The 23,439-nt window shown below is 60.4% G+C and overlaps 1 protein-coding gene across 1 annotated transcript in view; it reads left to right on the plus strand.

Moving 5' to 3' along the window:
* The window catches only part of DAGLA (diacylglycerol lipase alpha), a 63,985-nt gene that overhangs the window by 27,877 nt on the left and 12,669 nt on the right, over positions 1–23,439 (plus strand). The window contains exons 2-9 of the mRNA XM_030333238.1: positions 11,108–11,246; positions 11,644–11,855; positions 13,200–13,301; positions 13,725–13,863; positions 17,157–17,244; positions 19,104–19,238; positions 19,462–19,539; positions 21,437–21,561. Of these exons, the coding sequence (XP_030189098.1) occupies positions 11,152–11,246; positions 11,644–11,855; positions 13,200–13,301; positions 13,725–13,863; positions 17,157–17,244; positions 19,104–19,238; positions 19,462–19,539; positions 21,437–21,561 (974 nt within the window). The 5' untranslated portion in view covers positions 11,108–11,151. The remainder of the gene's footprint in view (positions 1–11,107; positions 11,247–11,643; positions 11,856–13,199; positions 13,302–13,724; positions 13,864–17,156; positions 17,245–19,103; positions 19,239–19,461; positions 19,540–21,436; positions 21,562–23,439) is intronic.

A 23,439-nucleotide genomic window follows, 5' to 3' on the forward strand; every position in this document is an offset into this window, starting at 1 on the left:
TGGGTCGATGCTTTCTGTGACCCCTTTCGTCCTCAGGGCTCAGGCCAGGCAGACACATGTGTGGCGTCAAACCAGTTTGGGCTCCTGCCTGGGGCCCCAGGGCTCTCTCCTTGGCCCTTCTGAAGCAAAACCACGTAGAATTCTAAAAGTCAAGGCCAGAGTGGACCTGAGAGGTCATCCTGTTCAGTGCCTCTCAAATGTTTTTAAGACTGTTTAGTTCAAAGAAAATGTCACAAGAAAACCCAGTATGTAGAACAGCTAAAATCCGCTCTGACGACATAGCCTACAAGCCCCAGGAAGCCCTTGCCCTGCCTGCTGTGACCACTTCCCCTTGTCTGGGGGTCCCTGAGGGTTTCCGGAACCCCGCTTCAAAGAGTGTTGATATCCCTTCACGGGACACGGGAGAGGAGGGCCACATGGGGCGCGGCCCGGGCCGGGCGTGTGTGCCCTTGAAAGCAGAGCGTGCTGCCCCATCCATGTCCCGTGGGGGGCAGGGGATGTTGGCACTCGCTGTTACATACGGGAACTCTGCAGACCTCCTCCCCTGGGAAAGCGCTCGTGTTACATTGTCACTCGATGCCCGCCTGCTTCCTTGATGCCCAGGGAATGGTAGAAGTGAAACCCGATCGCCAGGCGGCTGGCCTGTGCCCTAGATGGCTGGGCTGCCCACAGAGGTGGCCACTTCTTGGATCCTTGGCCCGTGCAGACTGTGGAAGGCGTTTTCCCCAATGTGGGCCAGACCCCGAGACCCAGCCCACAGCCTGAGGAGGTGTGACAGGACCATGCTGGTGCACGGTATGCTGGGCTTGGGGGTGAGAGCTTCCAGAGTTGAGGTGTCTGGCTGGGTGTGCCCACTTAGCATTCTCATTAACAACCTCATTAGGGGGCCACTAATGAAGTGGAAGGTGCTAATTCCTCTCAGAGGTGTTGCCAGCACAGGGATGGGGAGCCTCCGCTTCGGGAAGCTCTGGGAAGCCAGGCCAGGGCATTGCAGTGAACTGCCTGGTAGATGGGGTAGGGGGGCGGGGCACTCCCAGTTGGTGGCTTTTACAGAGGCCCCTCAGGAGGCTGGAGGGGGGGCGGGTACGGTGAAGACGATGACAGACTGGACAGATGGGCATGAGTAGTGGGCCTCTGCCCCTTGAGGCATCCTGAGTTTGAGCCCTGGGATGTTCTGAAACTCAGACACAGATGCAGAGAATTCCAGCAGTAGCACGGGCATGGCCTCGGGCTGAGCCCCGTGGTACAAGCTGACCCGTGGGATAGTGATTCCCATCTCACTGGCTTGTTGTGGATGAAAGGAGGCAGGGCCGGTAAAGCCTCAGCATGAGAAGGTAGGGCTCCCGGGAGAGGGAGGTCAGGTCATCCTGTAGGTTGGCAAGGATAAGAGCAGGCGTGCGTCAGCCTGGTAGCCGGGGATAGAGAGCTGGGCCTTTCTGTTTAGGAGGGTTGTCCTAGATCGCAGAGGAGTTAGCACCCCTCCCACACCTCGGGGGCAGGGGCTTGGTGCAGTGAAGACAAGGTCTGAACACTCAGGAGACGCGGTCAATAAATAAAAATAACGACAACTAGTACTTTCGATGAGCTGAGTGCTTTATACGTGTTACTTCATTTACTCTTCGTGACTCCCTTTGAAGCAGGGACCTTCGCTATCCCATTTTGCAGATAAGGAAACTGAGGCTCAGAGAAGTGAAGGTCACGGACAAGTGGAAGTGATAGAATCAAGATTCAAACCCAGGGCTACCCCACTCCAGGGCTGCAGGGAAGGCAGCGGCGGGCTCATCCGTTGGCCACCAGCCTCCAGGTCTATGCACTGGGGGGAGGGAGGGTTCCAGAGGAGAGCAGGGTGGACCTGTGAGAGCACGTGGGGGGAACAGGGGTGATATGGAAAGGACTCGCCCTGGATGGAAACAAACTTGGGTTCCCCCCACAGACTGGCAGGAGGAGCTGGCCTGGGGCTTAGAGACGGCCGAGCAGCACCATCAGGAGGCTGGAGAGCCCGCCTCTCTGGGCCATTCCAGGGTACCTTTGCCCCGGGCACGGGAATGAGTGTGGGACACGGGCCAATTCCTAATTTCAGGGAAATAACCAGTTTCTGAAGAAGAACTCAGAAACAAAGCCTGGCCTGACTGAAACCTGGAGGGACCCCTTTCACTACTGGAAACAGGTCCTTTGGGCCCACGACTGAAACCCCCAGAGGGAGGAGCAGGGGAGGGGGGCGGGGTGGGAGGACAGTCCAGCCCGGCTGCCAGAAACCCTCCGGGGCCCTCCCTCCTCCTTCCCCAGCAGCCAGTTGTCCTCGCAGAGCAACTAGCAGGAGACCAAAGGCCCCACTTGATTCCCAGGGAGCTGGCTGGTGTCAGTGACAAGGCCGGTGGCAGATGGCAGATCCTGTTTGTTGTAGAAGAGAGGAGAATAATTAGCGTGAGAATGAGAGGCGGGAGCCTCAGTGATAAATGGAGCCCTGATGAGGGCTTCTCAGGAGGGGCTGGGAGCACAGCCTGGAGCAGAGCCTGGCTCTGCCTCTTACTAAGTGACCTTGGGCAAGTTATTTAACTTCTCTGGGCCCCGGTTCACAATCCTTCAGATGGGGTAAGACTAGCACTTACCTCAGAGGGTTGTTAAAAAGGTTAAATTAGGGGCGCCTGGGTGGCGCGGTCGGTTAAGCGTCCGACATCAGCCAGGTCACGATCTCGCGGTCCGTGAGTTCGAGCCCCGCGTCGGGCTCTGGGCTGATGGCTCGGAGCCTGGAGCCTGTTTCCGATTCTGTGTCTCCCTCTCTCTCTGCCCCTCCCCCGTTCATGCTCTGTCTCTCTCTGTCCCAAAAATAAATAAAAAAACGTTGGAGAAAAAAAAAAAAAGGTTAAATTAAAATCAAAGGAAGTCGTGGGGCGCCTTGGGCGGCTCAGTCGGTTAAGCGTCCAACTCTTGATCTCGGCTCAGGTCATGATCTCGCGGCTTCGTGAGCTCAAGCCCTGAGTTGGGCTCCGTGCCAGTAGTATGGAGCCCGCTTGGGATTCTCTCTCTCTGTCTCTCGGTCTCTCTCTCTCTCTCCCTCTGTCTCTCAAAATAAATAAATGAGCGTTTTAAAAATGTATGAAAAAAAATAGAGGTAGTATTTGGGAACGGCTCACTGCAGTCCTTGGCATGTAGTAAATGCTGTGTAAGATTAAAAAAGCATAGGTGTTAAAATAATTGTTGGACGGCAAGCAGACCTGGCCGCCGGCAGTTGGGGCTAGTCCTCCTCACTCAGTGCACGCGGCCCCAGACTGCGTTTCTGTGGAAGGAGCTCTGGCCAGCAAGCCTAGCGGTGACGTGGAGAGAACAGAGCACATAGACGCGGCCTCAAAGCCCGACTTGGCCCCTCACTCACTAGACTGTTGAACCCCCGGAGCCTCAGTTTGCCCCCATGCGACGTGGGAACAGCCATACCCACCCCTCGGGTTGGAGTGAGGGGCAGGGGAGGCACCTCCCCTTCAAGGCTGTCCCGGTGGGGAGGACGGAGAAGGCGCTCGTTGGCCTAAGACTCAGGGGGCTCAGGGCACAAGTGGCGGCGGGTGCCCCTCCTGATCCCAGACGCACCAGGCGCCCTCTTCTAGTCCCAGGGCCTGAGCCTGGGAGGGCCCATCTCATGCTGAAATCCGGCCCCAGCCCTGGGCAGGCTCAGCTCTGCCTTCTGCTCCGGCACAGCTGAGGCGTGGAAAGCAACAGCTTTTGGGTCCCTAACTTGGGTGGCACACACCCGGGCACAGGCTGGTGGCGCACGCGGCCCCCCAGCCCACGCATGCTTTGTCTCTGTCGCCTCCTGCGGCTCCTTCCCCCTTCCTGTGCCTTCCAGAGCCCAGCCTCCACGTGGGGCCAAGACCCCAGGAAGGAGAAGGGGCTTTCAGGGTGGAAGGGACATGTGGGTCTCAGTGTCTGTGTCTGGGAAGCGGAAGTCCGACGGAAGGAGGCACAGATTTTTTTTTTTTTTTTTCCCTTTCAAGTAACTCAAGGAGGCTGCTTGAAATCCCAGCTCGGCCTTGTCCTTGTCGTGGGATCCTTGGGCAAACGCTGCACCTCCGCGAGTCGTGGTTTCTTCATCTGTGAAGCGGGGGTAACCGAAGCTAGAATAAGACGACATTTACAGTGTTAGCTCTGTGCTCTCTCCTGCCTCCACAGCCTGCTGACCTCGAGACAGGCCATGGGACAACCACTCTGGGCTCAGGCGTCCTCATCCGCAGAACAGGCCGACACCCACTCTTTCCCACGTGGCCGTGCGACCGTGAGTCCGCAGCCAGATGGAGACCCAGAGAGTCCTTTATGGTTTTCCAAGGCCCTGCCTCCTTGCTCTGTAAGGGGAGCTTTGAAGCCAGCGCCTGAGTTCAGAAGCAGGCAGTTGGTTGAGTCCTGCTCCTCAGAGGCAGCACAGTGGCGGAGACACGGCTTCCAGAACCAGGCTGCCTCCCAGAGCTGTTATGAGGACGAAGAGAGATATGTTTACAAGGGGCTTAGACGAGACCCCAGACTTGGTAGGCAACTAACAAATGCCAGAAGCAGCAGAAGGACTGAGTCCCAGACTTACAGGCGGGCCATCTCCTCCCCATCACCCTGACACCCTGGAACCACCCTGCCGTCTCAGGAAATCAGAATCCGGTTTCTGCGTGTTGAGCCCCTCCCCGTGCGGGTGCTCTCACGGAAGCCACATAAGTGAACCGGGAGGTTAACTAGCTCTCTAACTAGACGTGAAGCTGAGAAGTGGAGGGGTTAGGATCTGACCACCACCGAAGCCCGTGCTCTGGACGCTGATAAGGAGGGGCAAGAGCCATCTGCCAACACAGTTTCAAGCAAGAGGGTGGCCCATCGGCGAGCCCGCCCCAGTTAGGATAGAGCCTCTGGGGGCCGCCATTCACCCTGCAGGCTGCCAGGGGCCCGGCCTCACTGTAGTCATTCCGCCCCCAAGTCAGATGCCCTTCCCCCACCAAGACTAGACAAGCTCCAGCATCCAACACAGAAACAATCTGAGCCAGACTGAGAGAGCCTGGCAGACAGCACGTGCCTGTCCCTCTCACCTCCTGATTTCAAAGCCCTTTGAAATCCCATTCATTGTGGGCACCAAAGATCAAAATACCCTGCAGAGCTAAAAGAGCCCTTTCAGGCTGCCCAATTTCCCTTTTTACTTTGGCCACCAGGAAGCATGGAGTCTAGTAATAGTCTTACATGTAGTTCCTCTGAGGGCCTTTAAGTCTTACCCGTATGCAACTGATTCCCCCCAACCTTCTGTTTTGATTTCCTTAGCTTTTGTTCTGAAGCTTGTTTGTTCTTCAATCTATAGTCCACCTCTTCCTTGTTTCTGGTTCCTCTAAGGCACATGCAACCATTTATTGTAAAATTAAGTAAATAATAACATAAGTACAAAAACGCAAGCCTCCTATTAATTGCCCATGGTCGTCATTCTCCAGAGGAGGAAACTGAGGTCTGGAGGGGCAGTGACACTCCGGCCTGGGGACACTGCTCTTGGGGCAGGACTGGCGGCTCTAGGATCTGGCTAGACCTGGCCCAGTCGCCAGCCTCGGCAGGCAGGGGTAAACTGAGGATCCAGGGAAGGAGGACTTGGGTCTGAGGTCTCTTTTCTGTCCTCTGCCAGCTGAGCTGCAGAGTAGTGGGGACCCTGCCATGGGAGGTGGCGGGCGAGCCAGCCGTGAATGACTCTGTTTGAAACTTATAAGCGGTTGATACCTTCTTGTGGGTGGATCTCGGGCAAGGGAGCGCATGTGGAGCGGCCAGTTTCTAAGAGGGTTATGCGTCAGGAGCACGAAAGAGAGATCTCTTGCAGGGAGTTTGAGGAGGGTGTGCGTGAGGAAGGGGGAGGGAGGGAGCCCGCCCCGGGTCTCTGGGACTGTGTGTCCAGCCCCGCCAGGCGTGACACCACAGGGCTGGAAGTGTGGGGAAGCCAGGAGCCTCTGGGGCCTTTCTGAACCTCGGTTTCCTCACCCATAAAAGGGGGCGATGGGACTGTTTCTGAGCCCCTCCTAACTGACATTCCTTCATTAGGTGTGGGCCTTGGGTGGCAGTAGGTATGACCTGTGTCTCCCACCCGCAGAGTCTCTGAGCCTCAGTTCCTCCTTCGGGAATAGTGCTGGCAGGGAGGATTTGCTGGGCACTTGGCTGTGTGACAGCTGCTGTCTTAAGTGTATGGCTCATTTAACCCTGTGACAGTTCTGAGGGTAAGTACTGTTCTCAGCCCATTTTAGAAACTGAGGCATGCAGAGGTTAAGTAACGTGCCTAAGGTCACACAGACAGTAAGTGCGGAGCCAGCTTTCAGGCACGGTCTGTTTTTAGAGTGTGCAGACTGAGTGCTGTTGTCACCCGCCTCCCTGCTGTGAGACCAGAACTTGGGACACAGGAGATGCTCACCTGCTGTCAGGCCCTATGGTTATCCCTCCCTTCCAGCTCTGGCCAAGTGGGAGATCTCATGGGCTGACCTGGAAGCTGGGGGTGGCCCTAGACGGCCTCCCAGAACACATCACCCTGTCTCCTGTGGGTGCCGGGCTCATCCTGGCTCCAGCGACCTGACCCTACTCCTGTCTCCCACCAGCCCTGGGCCATCAGGAGGACAGATACAGCAGCCGTGCCCTCCTTCCTCACCTGGGGGCTCTGGGCACCGTGCTGGCTAGGACCAACTGTGGGAGGGCTCTTCTCCCCAAAACCGGCTCCCAGGGCCAAGCCCAAGGGGACCTTAGGATCAGAGGATGAGGCCCAGCCTGGGGCGCTTTAGCCAGCAACCTCCCAAGGCCCATCCATGGTGAGGGCAGGTTAGCCTGTCTGGGCTTACACCTGTTCAGTAAGGCCCCTGCCCGCCAGCTAGAGCCAGCCATGGGCATAGACAGCATCTGCCCAGACCTCAGCACCCAGTCACAGATCACCCTGCCAGGAAGTCCCCAGAAAGCCCCCCAGGAGCTGTCCCCCCAGGACAGCCCCACAAATGGATGCTTCGGGTCTGCCGGGGCCTGTGCAGGCCCCAGTGACATTGTCCCAGCCAGTTCCAGCTACAGTGCTCTCAGGAGGGGTGTTATCCCAGTTTTGCAGGCAAAGAAACTAAAGCCCTGGACTGGTCAGGAGAGCCAGAGGAGGGGAAGATGGTTGTCCCTCGGTGGTCAGGGGAGGCACTGGGGTGGGACATTTCCCAAAAAGCCAAGGACATGAACTAAGAAGGAAAGGAGCCCTGTCCTCTCTGGCACTATGACTGGAGGAGAGGTGTTGCAGCAGCTTTGGCCGGGCGGGGGGGTCGGGGGGGGTGGGGAGGGCCGCACCTGTGGTTCAGGACACTGAGGCCGGTGCCAGGTAAGACGTGCTCGCACCCCAGGGGCTCTGAGTGTATGTCAAGCACCGCAGGACCCAGGCCCTTAGGGACCCCTGGTTGAGCCGGGGCAGGGATAGGCAGCAAGGCATAGACACGTTTACTATTAAGACACTATGCTCAGGGCTACCCTGGGATGAGAGGTCTGGGGGTCCCATAAGGGAGCAGCCTGTTGTACCTGTCAAGAGTGGGTTTCAGAGATGCCATGACTTTGGGCCGGCCTGGAAAGGTGAGTAGGATTTTGCCTGGCAGAGGAACTGGAGCAAGCAATGCACAGACTCTTCCAACAGGGTGTTTTTTAGGGCGATGTAAGTTTTGGGGGGAGTTGGGAAAGAAGGGTGGGGCAGTGTGAGGAGGGGATGGAATCCCCCGCCCACAGCCAGAAAGAACTGACTAGCTTCAGGCAGGCTCTGTACTTGTATCTGCCTATGCCCTGGATCCCCGGGGGGTTGGAGAGCATTTTCCTGGTCCAGGACTCAGAGAGGGCCAGGCACCCGCACAAGGTTGCACAGCCTGCCAGCTGGAGACTAAGCCACTGTCTGAGGGGCTTGGACTTTATCCTGCAGGCATGGGAGCCCTGGAAGGTTCTAAAAGTAGCAGAGAGCCTGTACCTTTTTAAAAAAGAGTTTTGTATTTTCAGAAAGAGGCACTCCCCAGGTGATTGATACTTAACTTGGGAGCCTGAATCACCAGCGGGGAAATGGGGCTTTGTGGATGGGGGAAGAAAGGGACCACCAAGGGCTACTCAAGTCAATCCATCCACGTGAGGGGGGTCTTGGTACCCCATTCAGACCTGCCAGAGCTGGGGGCCTAGCCAGGGGCCTTGGGGAGCCCCCAGAAGTGCCTCCGTTCTTCCCCGCTGGAGGAGGCACCACTCCTGCCCCAGAGATGCCACTGGTCCGGGGTGAGGAGGGGAGGCTGTGAGCCCCACAGATGCAACTGTTGGAGGGCATCGACCCTGTGCCCCAGGGAAGGAGAGCGAGAGGAGGTGCTTTGTGGCAGCCCCAGACCAGGAAGTAGCCTCTGCCCCCCCCCCCGCCCCCCGCTGAGACATTTCCTGCAGATGAAATCACATCCCCAGCAGGGGAACAGGCCCCCATTGTGAAGGGCTGGGGTCTCAGAGAAAGGGCGCCTTTCAAGCCCTTAAAAATAGCAGCCCTGAGATCCATGAATCCACATGGAGTGAAGCGGCCCAGCCTCCCCCAACGGCACAGGCCCTGTGACCCCCATCCCACACCGTGACCTGTCGTTGACCAGCCACAGTATCCACTAGCCCAGACGGGGGAGGGGTGGCCGGTTCCCACCCACCCCCACCCCCTGGGCTCACAAGCTCTTCCTCTGCCTTGCCCACTCCCTGAGCCCCTCCCTGCCATTATCCAGCACCTCTGGGGCCTCTGCTGACATTCTGTCCCGTGGTCCTCCCCAGAACTTTAGCAGGTGGGGTCGAGCGACATTTTACAGATGAGGAAACTGAGGCACGGCTAGTAAGTCACACAGTTAGTGGGTGTCGGGGCCCCGGTTTGAAGCCAGGCAGCCGGGGCACCCGGCCCTGTGCCAGGATCCTGGGGTGGTGGTCTGGCCCCGGGTACAGGCTGGAGGAGCAGGGCACCCGGTGGGATCAGCCTGAAGGAGCCCTGCCTTATGAGCTGGGTGGGCACTGGCAGCGGCCGTGGCTGTCGGCCTCAGGCCGGTTGCCCCCTGAGCCTGGGCAGAGGCTGGCACTGCGGGCATCACTCCGGTGGCTTTACAGAACTGACAGGCCTTCGGGCACCTCCGCGGGGCCAGGGGCCAGGCTCTCCCCATTTCCCGCTGGAGCGCAGGGAGGGCAGGGCTGTGCGCACACACGCGGGTCGAGTGTGAGTTCGCAGGTGTGAGGTGAAGGAGTGGCAGCCAGTCTAGACTCCTAGAGGTGAAGGGTGGGGATGCCCCTTGGGGGATCGGGGAGGGCCCTCTGCAGGGCAACCCCCCCCCCCCGAGAACACGATGGGTGGGTGGCTGGCAGAGGCAGGACCCTCCAGCCCCCCCTGGGACGGCACACCCCTTCCTCCCGCCACCGCAGGGGTCTGGGCGGAGTAGCGCTTAGAGGGGATGGGAACTGCAGCACCTGCTGGGACCCAGCTGGCCCCCTGCGCCACCTGGAGACGGGAGGGGCTGGGGAGACCCGCAGCTGAAACACCAGCTGTTGGCAGCGCTGGCCGGCCCCAGCCCCTCCTGGGACCCACCGGATGGAGCCCCGGCCCTCCACCCCCGGCCACCCCACCCCACCACGCGGCTCCCGGGCTCTTCATCCTTCTCCCCACTTCCCAGAATCCGCGCTCTGACTCCTCCTTGGAGAGAGTGGGATGATGTCACTTCCTGAGGGGGGAGGAGTAGGCACGACCCCGACAGGCTAGCCCGCCCGCCCGCCGGGCCGCCAGCTCGCGGGGAACAGCCTGGCAGCGGCTGAAGTGGCTGCACCAGGGGGAGAGAGAGAGACGGGCTGGTTTGGACATGCCGGCTGGCCCCCCGGCCCCATGTCCCCTCATCCAGCCTGAGGGCCGTGCCCACCGGCCGGGGGATACCTGGTCACTTGCTTCCCGAGTGATGCTGGTCTCCGAGGACACTCGCTTTCCCCGGAGCCGTCACCGGGGAGAGGAGGAGGACTTGCTGCCCGCCTCTGGACCAGGTGCCATGTAAGCCTCTGGGCCTGGGGGCAGGTGCCCACCAGCGGGGGCGCCCACCCCCCCTACGGCAGGGAGTCCTCTGCACAGTTCAGCACAGGGCTACCCTGGAGCCCCTCACCAGCATCTCCCCGAACGACCCCCCTGTGGGGAGCCTCCTGGCCTGCAGCACTACCCTTGCTCCTGGGGCTCTAGGGAGTGGGGGTCCCTGGATTCTTGGGCACTCCTCCCTGAGCTTGCCTGTGGCGAATTTGAACTCAGCGGCTTCGGAGAGTTTTGAACTGGGCAGCAAAGGTTGCGCGGCTCAGCGTGGGCATGGAAGGTGTGGGTGCCAGGAGGACAGGGTGCCCTGCAGGGCCCAGTCACTACCCTTCGAGTAGAGGGGCTGGATGGCCCCCATCATGCTCCTGACCCCGGATCCCAACTGTGCCCTTCCCTACCAAGGGGCATAGCTGTGGTTAGGCATTCTGCCTGATGAGTGTAAAATCAAGTCACAGAGCACACTCCCAGGGGTCCAGCAAAGCAAGAAACTGAAGAGCTCATTCAACAGCTCCTTGCTGAGCACCTACTGTGTGCTGGGCGCCCTCCCGCCTTTACGCTCCGCCCATGTACGCCCTTACCCCCACCTTCCCCAAGGTCTTCAGCCTTCTGCTTGTTTGTTTTGGGCTGAGAAGCCCCCATCCCACCCCAAGGACTGCACGCACTGGCCAGATCTGGAAAAAAGGCAACAGGGGAGCTGGGGGCTTCCCTGATCCCACGTAGGGAGAGGCAGGGGGTGAGCCCAGGTCTTTAGCGGATCTGGGAAGTTACTGTTGCGGTGACCCCAGGGAGAGCCGGTCCCGAAGGGCCCGCGCCAGTCTCGGGGACAGGAGAGTCCTCAGGCATAAGGCCAAAGCCAGCGTCTAGCTGCTGAGGTCCTTTATATTGGCTCTGGGGGTGTGAATAGGGCCGGAGGTAGGTCCTGCCCCGCGATGGATCAGCATTTCCGATGGCCTGGAAGCCCGTGGGCCGTGGGGCCTGGGAGAGATGCTCGCGTGCCGGCCACGCCTGGCCGAGGAGTATGCCACAGCAGCCCAGGCAGCCACAGGGTCCTCTGCTGCCTTGCAGGAGGTGAGCACCAGGCCCGCTGAGCCTCTGCAGAGCCGCCAGCCATGCCCGGGATCGTGGTGTTCCGGCGGCGCTGGTCTGTGGGCAGTGATGACCTCGTCCTGCCGGCCATCTTCCTCTTCCTCCTGCACACCACCTGGTGAGTCTCGGGGCCATGCCACAGGCCTGGAAGAAGGCCTTCTGGCCATCCGTGCTGCCCCTGTCATGCTCCCAGCTCCTAGGAGTTGGTGTCTGGAACCCCCACCACCTAGGGACATACCCACGTGGTGCCCAGAGGCCTTGCCTGGCCACCACTGGCCCTGGCCCCGTGACTGGGCAGGGCCGCCGCTGCTGTCCCCCCCCGCAGCTGGCGGCTGGGCTCCCTGCTCTCGCCTCCCTGTTCCCGGCCGCCCGTGTCCTCAGAGGCACTAGATAGCAGGAGGACGGTGCTCCTGAGCCTGAAGCCGTGAAGCCCTCCAGCCGCTGAGTCCTGGCTGGCCAGGGAACTCGGGAGGTGCCCGCACGGCCTGGCCCCTCTCACGTGCGCGTTTCCCCAGGTTTGTGATCCTGTCCGTGGTGCTCTTCGGCCTGGTCTACAACCCCAACGAGGCCTGCTCCCTGAACCTGGTGGACCACGGCCGCGGCTACCTAGGCATCCTGCTGAGCTGCATGATCGCCGAGATGGCCATCATCTGGCTGAGCATGCGCGGGGGCATCCTCTACACAGAGCCCCGCGAATCCATGCAGTACGTGCTCTACGTGCGCCTGGGTAAGGGCCACCCGCCTCGGGTGGGGGCGGCTCCGGACCACCCCCACCTCCACCCTCCTCTCGCGCCCCGTCATTCATCCAGCCAACATCTGGTGGGCACACGCGATGGGCCAGGCCCTGGGCCAGCACCGGGGTCCAGCGGCGAGCCAGCAGGCTTACTGGGCTTACGTTCTGGACCAGGGGTGGGCGGACGGTGGCCTGAGGGCCACATCCAGCCTGCCGTCTGTTTTTGTAAATAGTTTTATTGGAACCCAGCCACACTCATTCGTTTACGTGCTCACTCCCTATGGCTGCTTTTGCATGACTCTAGCGGAGCTGAGTAGTCATGACCGAGAATAGGACCCACAAGTGTAAGATACTTACTCTGGCCCTGACAGAAAAAAGTTCTTTGGCCCCTGTTCTAGGCCAAGTGCGTCTCTTCGGCTGCTTTGAAATCCTCCCCCAGGCAGCGCTCCCCTTCCCCAGAAGCCTCTCCGGGGCCCAGATTCGCTCCCTGGGGGGCCGGCCTGTGTTCTCTTTCTGGGCTTCGGTTCCAGCTGCTGTTCCCGGTCTTTCCTCGTGAACGCTTCTCTGGGGCTTCTGTGAACCGCGCTAAGCCCTTCCCCTTGCTAAGTGAGGGAGGAGCCATTTTTGGTCTCATTTTACAGCTGAGGAATCTGGGGCCCGGGGAGGTTAATTAGCTCCCTTCAAGGTCACACGGCTAGTGTGTGTGTGTCAGAGCTGGGGTTTGAACCCAGGTTGTTTGTCTCCAAAGCCTGGAGTCTGAGCTGCCGCAGGTGCTGCCTGTGGAGCCGGGGTCTCTAACGCTGCCCCGTGTCCCCACACCCCCGGCCTGGGCAGCCGAGCAGCCTGCTGGGGTTCCCCCTTCCTCCCTCCCCGAGTGCCGGAGCCTCCTCCTGGGGAAATAGCAGTCTCTGTGAGTGAACCCTCTCCCATCTAATTCTCCACAGTCCTGTAACGCAGACGTCATCACTCCATTTTACAGATGAGGAAACGGAGGCCCAGGGAATTAGGTAACTTGCCCAAGATATGCCTGATACCGGAGTTCACAGGCATAATTCTAAAATCCTGAAAGAACAGAGAAATGCCACTTCATCCTCCGCCTTTCCAGGGGGATCACCCTCTGAGGGGGAACCTCAGGGGCCCTTGGGCATTTAAGCTGGAACAGGTGGCGGGCACGCTGTGGCAGGACAGAACGGCGGCGGGACCGCCGTGCCCCGTGGGCCCTCTCTGCCGCGAGGCTGGTGGCCCTGCCGCAGGAGGGACCGGGCGGAGGTTCCGGGGGCCCTTCCCTGGCAGGCCCACCCTGGCCATCCTTCAGCCAGCACCCTGCTCTCCTTGCAGCCATCCTGGTGATCGAGTTCATCTATGCCATCGTGGGCATCGTCTGGCTCACTCAGTACTACACCTCCTGCAACGACCTCACTGCCAAGAACGTCACCCTCGGTATGTGACCCAGCCCCCCCCCCCCCAGGGGTTGGAAGGGATAGGGTCAGCTTAGAGAAGAGGAAGCTCAGGCACCTCCCAGGGCAAAGGGTTTCCGTGAGGACACTGGGCAGGATGGCGGTGGCCTTTATCCTGCGGTCTGCCATCCCGCCTCAGAGGAACCTGTTGTGTGCGGGGGACGGGGGGGCGCAGCCTCACCAGAAACCCACAGAGCTGGCCGCTCTGAACCAAGGGTGGGCCTTGGGGTCATGGCTCAGGGGGACTCGGGGGGCTCGGGGACAACCAGGTGACCAGAGGCCGGGGCCGCGGGCTTCTGAGCCTGGCGGTGACAGGGAGGCTCCGGCGCCCCTTTCCCCAGAGCTGGCGAGCCAGGGAGGTCCCCCCCAGCACCTCCCCACCTTGTTTCCCACCGCCGCCCCGTAGGGATGGTCGTCTGCAACTGGGTGGTCATCCTCAGCGTCTGCATCACCGTCCTCTGTGTCTTTGACCCCACGGGCCGCACCTTTGTCAAGCTAAGAGCCACCAAGAGGCGGCAGCGCAACCTCCGGACCTACAACCTCCGGTCAGTTGGCTGGGTGGGCGGGCGGCCCCCTAGCAGGTGCGCGGACAGGACAGGTGGGCACAGCCGGCCCCGAGCCGCCCAAACCGCAGCTCCGCCTGTGTGAGCCACGGGCATTGGCCAAAGTCTTAGCGTCTCCCTGCCTCAGTTTCTTGGTCTGTAAAGCGGGAATAATGACAGCTCCTGCCTCCGACGGCTGCTGTGAGATTTAAATAAAATAAGCGGGAAATGGTTAATGCTGTGCTCACACGCTTGGTACGTGCTCAGTAAATGGGACCGTTGTTACCATTGCCTTTGTTTTCAGTGCTTTTTTGTTTTTCTTGTTTCTGTTTTCATTTATTTTGAGAGAGCACAAGAATGTGCATGCGTGCAGGGGTGGGGCAGAGAGAGGGAGAGAGAGAAGCCCAAGCAGGCCCCACATAGGGCTCAAGAGCCCAATGCAGGGCTGGAGCTCACGAACTGCGCTACCGTGACCTGAGCCAAAGCTGAGAGCCAGACATTTAAACGACTTAAGCTCACTTAAGTGACCAAGCCGCCCAGGTGCCCCCATCTTCAGTGCTGCTAATCACAAGGGTCATAATAGCACGAAGCACGCATAACCCAAACCAAGCATCACGTGTGCTAACTGACGGCAGCTCTGTGAGGTCACCCCTATAACGCAGACAGGGCTAGGACACAGAAGTTATGTGACTTGCCTGAGTGACACAGCCAGGATATGATGGAGCTAGGCTCAAGCTTTAGGAGATCTGGCTTTAGGGCCCTTGCTTCTAACCACTTGGCTAAGCTGCCTCTATGATTAAGGGACCTAGAGAAGGTTAATCAAGGAAGGCTTCCTGGAGGAGGTAAGTTTTGCACAGCCTTTAAAAGAAAGGGGAAAGCTGTGCCATGTTAGAGAAAATGAGGGAGGGAATCGAGGGTCATAGTGATTCCTGTTTCCTGAAAGAAAAAGAGAGGGGAGGGGGGCTTCCAGGGTGCCCCGTGGTGACTCTACTATGACCCAGGCTCTATGAGGACCCCCTTTTGCACCATCAGTCCACTGGGTCATTCTCCAACCCTGGTGCTGTTAGGAGACCCATTCTATCGATGAGAAGGAGTTAGTCCCAGAGAGGGCAGGTCACTTGCCACAGGTCATGCTGATGAGAGTGGTCGTGGCGACTCCGTCTCCAGGGCAGGGGAATCAGGAGCCCTCAGCCAGGGCCGCGGGTCCCCCAGGAACTCTCCCCACCCCGCCCTCCTGCGCCTCCACTCTGGGCTCCCCTCAGGCCCTCCACGTCAGCTCGGCTCAACGGCCAGAGCCACACCCGCGCCTGGGCTGGCCACCTCCCAGCCCAAAATACCAGGTCCCGGAGCCAAGGCCCTGGAGCCCGTTTTCCCTGGCGGTGCAGTGGGCCACCACCACCCCGTCCCATTTTCGCGCTCAGAGCCCACGCCCCCACCCGACCTGGTTTCTGGGCTCCTGGGGCCCTGGAAAAAAAAAATCTCCCGTCTCTGATTCTGGGTAATTGCCCTGGGGGCCCAGGGAAGCCAACGCCTTTGCAGTTGGGGGCTGTCGGTTTAATTAGAAAGTTTTCCTGTGGTTTCTGGCCCTGTGGGGGCAAGAGGCCTCAGAGCTCGGGGCTCCAACCTGTTGCGTCTTCTCCAGCTCTCCGCAGGGGTCGGGAGGGCAGCCTAGGCTGCAGCTTGGTTAATATGACCACCTCTCACTCGGGCTGGTCTCCGCTGGCCCTCCCTCAGCTCTGAAAGCCAACAGTTTTTTTAACAAGGACATTTTCAAGCCTGCCTGCCCTTTCTCCACTTCCAGGAGAACGACACTGACAGGTTATTTTAGCATCTGGAAGTCAGGGCCCTCTCTCCTTCCAGTGAAATCTCGTAGGGGTTGGGAGACAGATTATTCCCAGCGCTATTCCCTGGGAGCCTTGACCTTGGATCTTTGCAGGGGTGTCTTCCCTCCCTTCACTTTAGTGAGCCCCAGGGCAGAGGGGTGCTGGGTCCATGAACTTCCTATCCAGATTCAGTGTCTCTCTGCCGGTGTGGGTCTCCAGTAGCCTAACTGATGCATGAGGCCAAACCTGTCACTGGCTCCATCTGCCACCTGGTGGACCTAAGGGGTAGTGCAGTCAAGTGTATAGTCAGCACTTTCTGTCAACCAGAGGCCCAGCAGGAAATACCCTTTAAAAGCCCATTAGATTAGAAAGAGTTAAAGAATGTGATGCTCTGGGAACCCAGCTTGCCAGCATGCTGTCCCTTCATCAAGCCCCTGGCAGGTGGGACGTTGGTTTATGACGTAAGGCTGCCCAGGTCCCTTAAGAGCTGGTAGATCCCAGAAGCGGCAATTCCCTTCTATCCTTCACGCCCTTTCCTAACCCCCTCCTCTAGCCCTAGAAAGCTCTGTGGCTTTCCCTGTTCCTTGTGGCCCACTGCCTTATGGAGCCAGGGCTGCAGGAAGCAGCCCCTAGCTGCAGAGAGAAGCCAACAGGCTCGGCAAGGAGGGCCTGGCCTGTCACTCCTGATGGATACTAAGAGCCTTGCAGCCATTCGGGGCCACCCCTATTAACCACCAAGCATCAGGATCTGAAGGGGCTGGAGGGAGGGGGAGGGCACATGTCACAAAAGCAAACCAGCCCTGTCTTGCTCAATCTGGAAACTGACATATTTAATGTCCGTGCTCTTAAATTCACACTCAAAACACCCCGATTTCTGGGCACCCAGAAATTGGAAGGGGCCCAGTGGATAATTGGCCAGTTGCTCTGCCTTTGGGTACAGACTCCTGGATACCCTGACTCCCCATCAGAGCAGCTAGACACATTGGGACGGGGTGGGGGAGGGTGGCGGGAATAGACAGGCGCCAGCCATGCAGATGAAAGGTGGGGGCCCTTGTCCCCTCTTATGTAACAGAGCCAAGGCGTTGAGAAATACATTGAGAAATACAGAGCCTCATCTGGCCCTTAAACTCCCCCCAAATACAGGGAGGGAAATCCTTTCCAAGGGGAAGTAAGTCTGTCCAACAGGTCTGCTCCGGGTTTCACAGTGACTTGGCTGAGAGGCCCAGCACCCTGCTGTTGTCTCCCTGGGCTCATAGTTTGCACCGTTGGATACCCGAGCAGTCCCCAGTTTGGGCTCCCACCTCTGAAGCCCCCAGGCCCAGGCCTGTTCTCTCCTAGACCTCCTGCCAGGGAGCCCTTTGCTGCGATCCTGGGAACAGGCTGCCCTGTTTCCATCCCATCTGGACCTAGGCTCTTCCGGTCCCATCCCCTGACCTCACACATACCAACTCTCCCCCTCTGCCCCCTCTGCAGGCACCGCTTAGAGGAGGGTCAGGCCACCAGCTGGTCGCGCCGGCTCAAAGTGTTCCTCTGCTGCACTCGGACGAAGGACTCCCAGTCAGTAAGTACTGGGAAATCTCTCCCGTCAGGTTCACATCCTGCTGTCAGCCACTCTGGAGCCCTCACTCCGTGGCAGAGCCAGGCGGGGCGGGGCTGGTCGACGGGTGCCGCCGGGTTTTAAGCAAGAGCGAGGTGACAGCCTGCTCACACGAGGATCTGTTATCCGCTGACCGCACTCCCTCCAGCAGGCGAAACAGCCGGTCCCCTGCTTTGTCCAGGGGCGGAAAGGTTTCGAGACCTTCCATCCACCCCCTTTGGAACTTACAGCCTAGTTTGGGGAGGACGTACTGAAAAACCAGGGTGGCCTGAAAGCAAAGAACAGCATGGGAACACAAGTGACTCTGGGAGATGCTTCGGATCTGTCAAGTGCTGAGCCCCAGTCGCACCCAGTCAGCCTCCACACCCTGTGCTCCGCGGAGCAGCCGAAGTGTCAGGCCAGTCAGTGCCGGGCGCTACGGAAGAAAGGCCCGGTCAGCTGAGGGCGGCCCCTGGTGGGGCGGTAGGGCCCCCGGGGTCCTTGAGGCAGAGTTCCCCCCCCCTCCCCACCCCAGTGCTGGCAGGGCCCTTAGACACCATTTAGTGGCCCCTCCTCGTTTTACAGATCAGGCGGCTGAGGCCCAGAGGGCCCAGACTTGTTCAGCGTCCCACAGCTAGTTAGTGGCCGAGCCGGTGAGGTCAGGAGACCACTCCTCCCCGAGGCAGACAGCAAGTGCCCTCCATGGAAGCCGCCGGAGGCCCGAGTGGCTCCTTCCCACCAGCAGTCCCTGGTGAGCTGTGGAATGAGTAATCGGGTATAAGAAAGCCCCACCCCCCTCCGTCCCTGGAGGTGGTGCCTCTCCATCACTCTGCTGTGTTGCTGAAAGTTGGAACTGAGTGCCGACATTGAAAATCAGGGCGTTTACGTACGGGTGGCATCTCTAGATCTGGCTCGCGGCGCAGTCAGCCGGGGGCTGAGAAGGAGCAGGCTCGGTCTGGCCTCATTAGGCCTTTGAGTTTGCAACCCCTGATTTGTCTTCCCTTTCAAGTGCCAGGCACTCAAGGGTGAAAGAAACCCGGCAAGAGAGAACCACTCGCCACGAGTGTGTCCCCGTCACAGCCTCCCCTAAGAGGTTAGGGAGGTGCTTCCAGACTTCTCCTCCGACTGAGGCAGGGAAGGCCCTGAGCGCACCGAGCAGCGTGGCCGCCTGGCCCGGGCTCGGGCCGGCTTGAGGACCGGGCTTACAGGGAACCCGGGGGTGGGGGTGGGGGGGCACTGGCCCAGAGTCGCACCTTTCTCCAGGCACATCGTGAGGGTCCCTGAGCCTGCAGCTGTGGGCAGCTGGGGGAGGGGGCCTGACACCCCAGAGGCTCAGCCCTTAGGAGGCCGTTCGAGGTCACAGCTGGTGGGAGGTGGGAAGAAACTTAGCGTGGAGAGGCAGCGGCCAGGAGCTCAGTTTTGGCTTCTCTGCTAGAGAGAAAGGCGGAGGAGAACAAGCCGGGCCGAGCAGGCCTTGATTCCTAGTGACTGGGGAAAGAACAGGAAATGGCTCACGTTGGCATCTGTGCGTGGTAGGCGGTGATGGTGAGTGCCGTAGGAGCTCTGAGGACAGAAGAGGGCCGGGAGGTGGAGGACGGACGAGGTTCGGTGGCTGTCCCAGACGGCTCTGGCCAGGTCCGCGGGGCCCAGAGCCCAGGCTAGGGCCCCTGGGGTCACGGCTGCAGAGGGCCACGTGGGGTTGGGCCCAGCTGGCGCCGTGCAGGTGCCGGGGCGAGCTTGCACCGGGCCCAGAGCGGAGCCCCGGCCCTGGGGGATTCACGCCCGGTCTCTCGCCCTCTCTCCCGCTCCCCTGCCCCTGCCTCCCACCCCCCTGGACCTCACAGGATGCCTACTCGGAAATCGCCTACCTCTTCGCCGAGTTTTTCCGAGACCTCGACATCGTGCCGTCCGACATCATTGCGGGCCTGGTGCTGCTCCGGCAGCGGCAGCGGGCCAAGCGCAACGCAGTGCTGGACGAGGTGAGTGCCCGCCCTCCTCCCGGCGTCTCCCTGCTGTCCCGGTGCCACTCCCCAGGTTTCCGGAGGTCACCCTCTGACGCCAGCTCCCCACCACACGCCCCCTTGGGGGCATTGAGGCCCTTGGGAAGCAGGCAGAGTGAGAGCCTGGAGGGCCTGGACCCCCTTTCTCAGCCACGCAGCTGGACCTGGGACAGCCAGCCGCCTTTACACGCTGGTTTTACAGGCGAACAATGACATTTTGGCCTTCCTGTCTGGGATGCCAGTGACCAGAAACACCAAGTATCTCGACCTTAAGAACTCGGTGAGTCAGAAGCACCCCCCACCCTGCCTGCCCCGGGTCCCTCTCCCTCTGCTGGATGAGCTGAGCAGACCACCTGCCAGCCGCCCCGACAGCGGGCTGCACCTGCTCCTCCCTGAGTCCCCCTGCAGCTCTCCGGCCAGCCGCTCACCTCGGTTCACGCACCCCTTCATCCCGAGAACCCCCACCCCCACCCCCATCGTGCTGGTTCTCCGGATGAAACCCTGGAATCTGCTTAACCACACTCAGAACGTTTGGTCCTGGCCTCTTGAGATTATCAAGAGCTTCATGGGGTGGGGGGGCGGGGAGCTGCTTTTATTATTGCCACTGCTGCTGTGGTCATAAAAGACAGCAGGACGTAACCCGCTGGTTTCAAGCTTTTTTGAGCAGCAGAACCTCTCCTCGGGCATCTTGGCTAGAAATCCGGTGTGTCACAGGTAAAGGTGGGGCTGGTCCTGTGGCCGGGGAGCCCCCGCCTGCCCCCCCTCCCGCCCCCCGCCATACCTCAAGGGCACTGTGCTCCCCGGGCTAAAACTGCAGCCAGCAGCCTCAGAAGCAAACCCACTTAGGGACGCATCAGCTCCGCCACTGTCGCCGTGACCTTGGGCGCGTCCCCATCCCCTCTGAGCCCGTCCCTGCGTGTGTAATGGTGCTGGGCCCACCTTCCACACAGAACTCCGGTGGGGAGAAGAGGAGCCATCCGGAGTCCAGTTCCCCGCAAGGTCTCAGCCGGGACCCTACTAGAAAGGATTTACCTCTTATAGCTAAATCCCCTAGAAAAGCCTCCGTCTGTCCCCACTGCCCAAAGTAGGTGTTCGTATCCCCTCTGAAAACAGCCCACCCACGGCAGGTGCCCAGCCCAGCCGGGCTTCCCCGGGGTGGACCTGGGCTCTCTCACCATGTGAAGGGGGAGGGGCAGAGGCAGGCAGCAGAGCCTTGAGGTGCTGGGGTCCCCGCCTGCTGCTTGGCAAAGCCTGCCCGTGCCACGCCCTCCAGCCAGAGCCAGGGAGGATGATTGCTTTCTTCAGCTCATTCCTAAAGAGCAGACAGGGCTGGCCCAGGGATGGTTCTACGCCTCTGGGCCCTTATTAAGGAGCTACCTAGTTCACTTCACAAGATGACTAATCACCCTCTTTAACTTTTACAAGGTGACTAATTCCCTCTAAGTGCAGGGGCCCTCCGGTGCCTGGCACACCCGGGACACTGGAAGCCGCTTTGCTGGGACACCTGTGCCTCCTGTGTCCTTCCAGCCCATCAGGCTGATGACAATAGCCGCTGGCCTCAGACACCGGGTTTCAAACTGGCGCCTTTCTCTGGAGAGATCCCAATCTGCTCCAGACGTCCCCTGGGAGCCTGTGACTTGACGAGTCAAACTGGAGTCTCCCTGGATTTGCAGACCAGGAACCCGAGGGCCGGGAGGGCCAGCTGACAGCTTCTCTGGTCACCCAGGGCCTGCAGGGCCAGCCCTGCTGCTCAAGGCCTGGATACCCCCAGCTGGAGGGCCCAGGGCTTCTCGGGGTTAAATCTCCCTTCCCGGGCCTGATTGCCGAGGCGGGGTGAATGCCACCCCACCTCCCCCTCTCTTCCCTTGTCGGAAAAAACGGGCAAGGAAATCGATCCAGCACTGCGAGTGTTTTTCTGTCCCCAAATCATTAATTCTGAGGTTGGAGCAGCAGGACAGGCCCCAGGAGGCTTCGTGCCCTGGTTGCACGGAGATAATTAGGGAAATGCAATTATCATCTAGAGGAGCGGTCCCTCCTCCACGGTGGGAGCCGGGTGGGCCTACAGCCCCCGGGGAGGCTGGCAGGACCGCTCCCTCCTCCTTCCTGGGGAGCCCTTGGGCCCAGAGGCTGCAGGCGGAAAGGGCAAGGGGTGACTGACTCCGCTTCCTCTCTTCCAGCAAGAGATGCTCCGCTACAAAGAGGTCTGCTACTACATGCTATTCGCTCTCGCCGCCTACGGGTGGCCCATGTACCTGATGCGGAAGCCTGCCTGTGGCCTCTGCCAGCTGGCTCGGTCCTGCTCGTGAGTACCCCGTCCTGTCCTTCTGGCCGGCCAGTGTGTGCGGAGGAGCCGAGGTCCCGCGGCTGGGCCAGCCTGTGGGACGCTCTCCCTGAACAGACTGTGCCTGCTGCCCTGCCCCCACCTCCCCTGTGGTCTGCAACCCGCCCTTCCTCTCCTCCACCCCGCCTGTGGGCCTCGACCTTTCTAGTCGCGCATTATCCCCAGGCAGGGAAGAGCATGGGCTTTGGAATCACGCAGATTCCAAAATCTGCTCTGAATCCAGATTTTGTCACCTGCAGCCTTGGGCGAGTCGGCCCCCCTACCTCTGCAAGGCTCGGGTTTCTTTATCTGTGTAATGGGGATGCTGGAGCTCTTTTGAGAGGATTCAACGATAGCTGTCCAGCCTCTGGCACTGCTGGTTCCCTTCCCCTGCCGTGTCTGTCTCTACCTCTCTCAACCACTCCCCTCTGCCCACATCTTGCTCCCTCCTGCTCCTGTCCTGTGCTCCACCTCTCTGAAAGAAAGGATTTTCCGCCCCAGGCCTGCCTGCAGCCCGCCTCAGGGGCCCGGTGGACTGTGCTTCCCTAAGTGGACCAGAGAAGGGCACAGCTCCAGGAGGGGCCCTTCCCCGTCCTCGGTGTGTCCACCCTCAGTGTGGCCCGGACAGAAGGAGGACAGCTCCCTGGCTCCCTGGTCCCGAAAGGCTGGCAGGTTGGGCGGCAGCTTCTGTCTGTGACACCCCTGCCCTTGGGGCGGCCACACCTCTCCTGCAGTGCCCTTTGTTTCCAGAAAGCTGGGTGGCCCTGGGGACCTGGTTCTCCCCATTCCCCCCCCCCCCCAGTGACTCACAGAGCGGACCACACACCCCACGCCCCCTCCCACAGCGGGTCCTCCCAGTGTCCCTGGGAGTCCCTGCCGCTGCCTAAGAAGCTTCTTGAAATGAGCACCAGGCCAGGAGTCCCGGGACCTGGGCTCTGACAGGCCCTGCGCCGTCACTCACGGGCAGGGGGGGGGGCGTCATTTGTGCAGGCGGTGTCTGTCCCACCTGCATATGAGGTATTTCGGAAGCCAGGGAGTCACTGGCAGGCCGGGCACTCGGGGTGACATGCAGGCAGGAGGGAAGCTGCTGTTTTTCAGCTCCCTGGTGCTGCAGGGAGAGAGAAGACGGTCCTCAAGGCCAAGGGTTCAAGCCCAGGTCTCTGTCCCTGAAGGCCACGCTGCGGTGGCCATGGGCTGACCGGGGTTAGAGAGAGGAGACAGCTGCCTGAGAACAGGAGTCTGGCCCCCAGACCCAGGCCGGCCCCCACTTGGCCCTACGGTTGGTGGGAGCCTCTCCCAGCGTGGGTTGAGGTGGCTGCCCACCCCAGGCCCGGTAGCTTCCGAGATGCAGCCGGACCCCGAGTTCGCTCAGCGAGGCTACTCCTCATCGGGATGTAACAATCCCTTAGATGCTGCTTGAGTGAAGACAGACCTCCCAGCATCACCGAAATTCAGGCTCCTTAATAAAATCCCAGCTGTCATCTCAAGACAGCTGGCAGACCGCGCTCTTGTGTCCCCTCCGGGCTCCAGGGCTGGTCGGCTGGGTGCTGGCTCCCTCTGGTGGCCTGAGGAGCCCCTGCACTCCCTAGCAGGGTGCCCGGCTCTGACACTCAGCCCCTCGTTGAGGGGGATGCCTACCCCGTGTGCCTGGTGCTGGGGACACAGCGGTAAACCAAGCAGAGCAAAGCCTGCCCCGTGGAGCCATCGCCTGGTGGAGAGGTGCAGACAGTACACAGACAGGGACCCGGAGCCCGTTGGAGCAGATTGATGCTTTGGGGAAAAATAAAGTCGGATGTGTCGTCAGGCTGGGGAACGCTGGCAGGGGCCTGGCTGTGCTAGATGAGGTGTCCAGGGTGGATG

This window comes from Lynx canadensis, chromosome D1 (genome assembly GCF_007474595.2).
Source record: "Lynx canadensis isolate LIC74 chromosome D1, mLynCan4.pri.v2, whole genome shotgun sequence".
NCBI lineage: Eukaryota > Metazoa > Chordata > Mammalia > Carnivora > Felidae > Lynx > Lynx canadensis.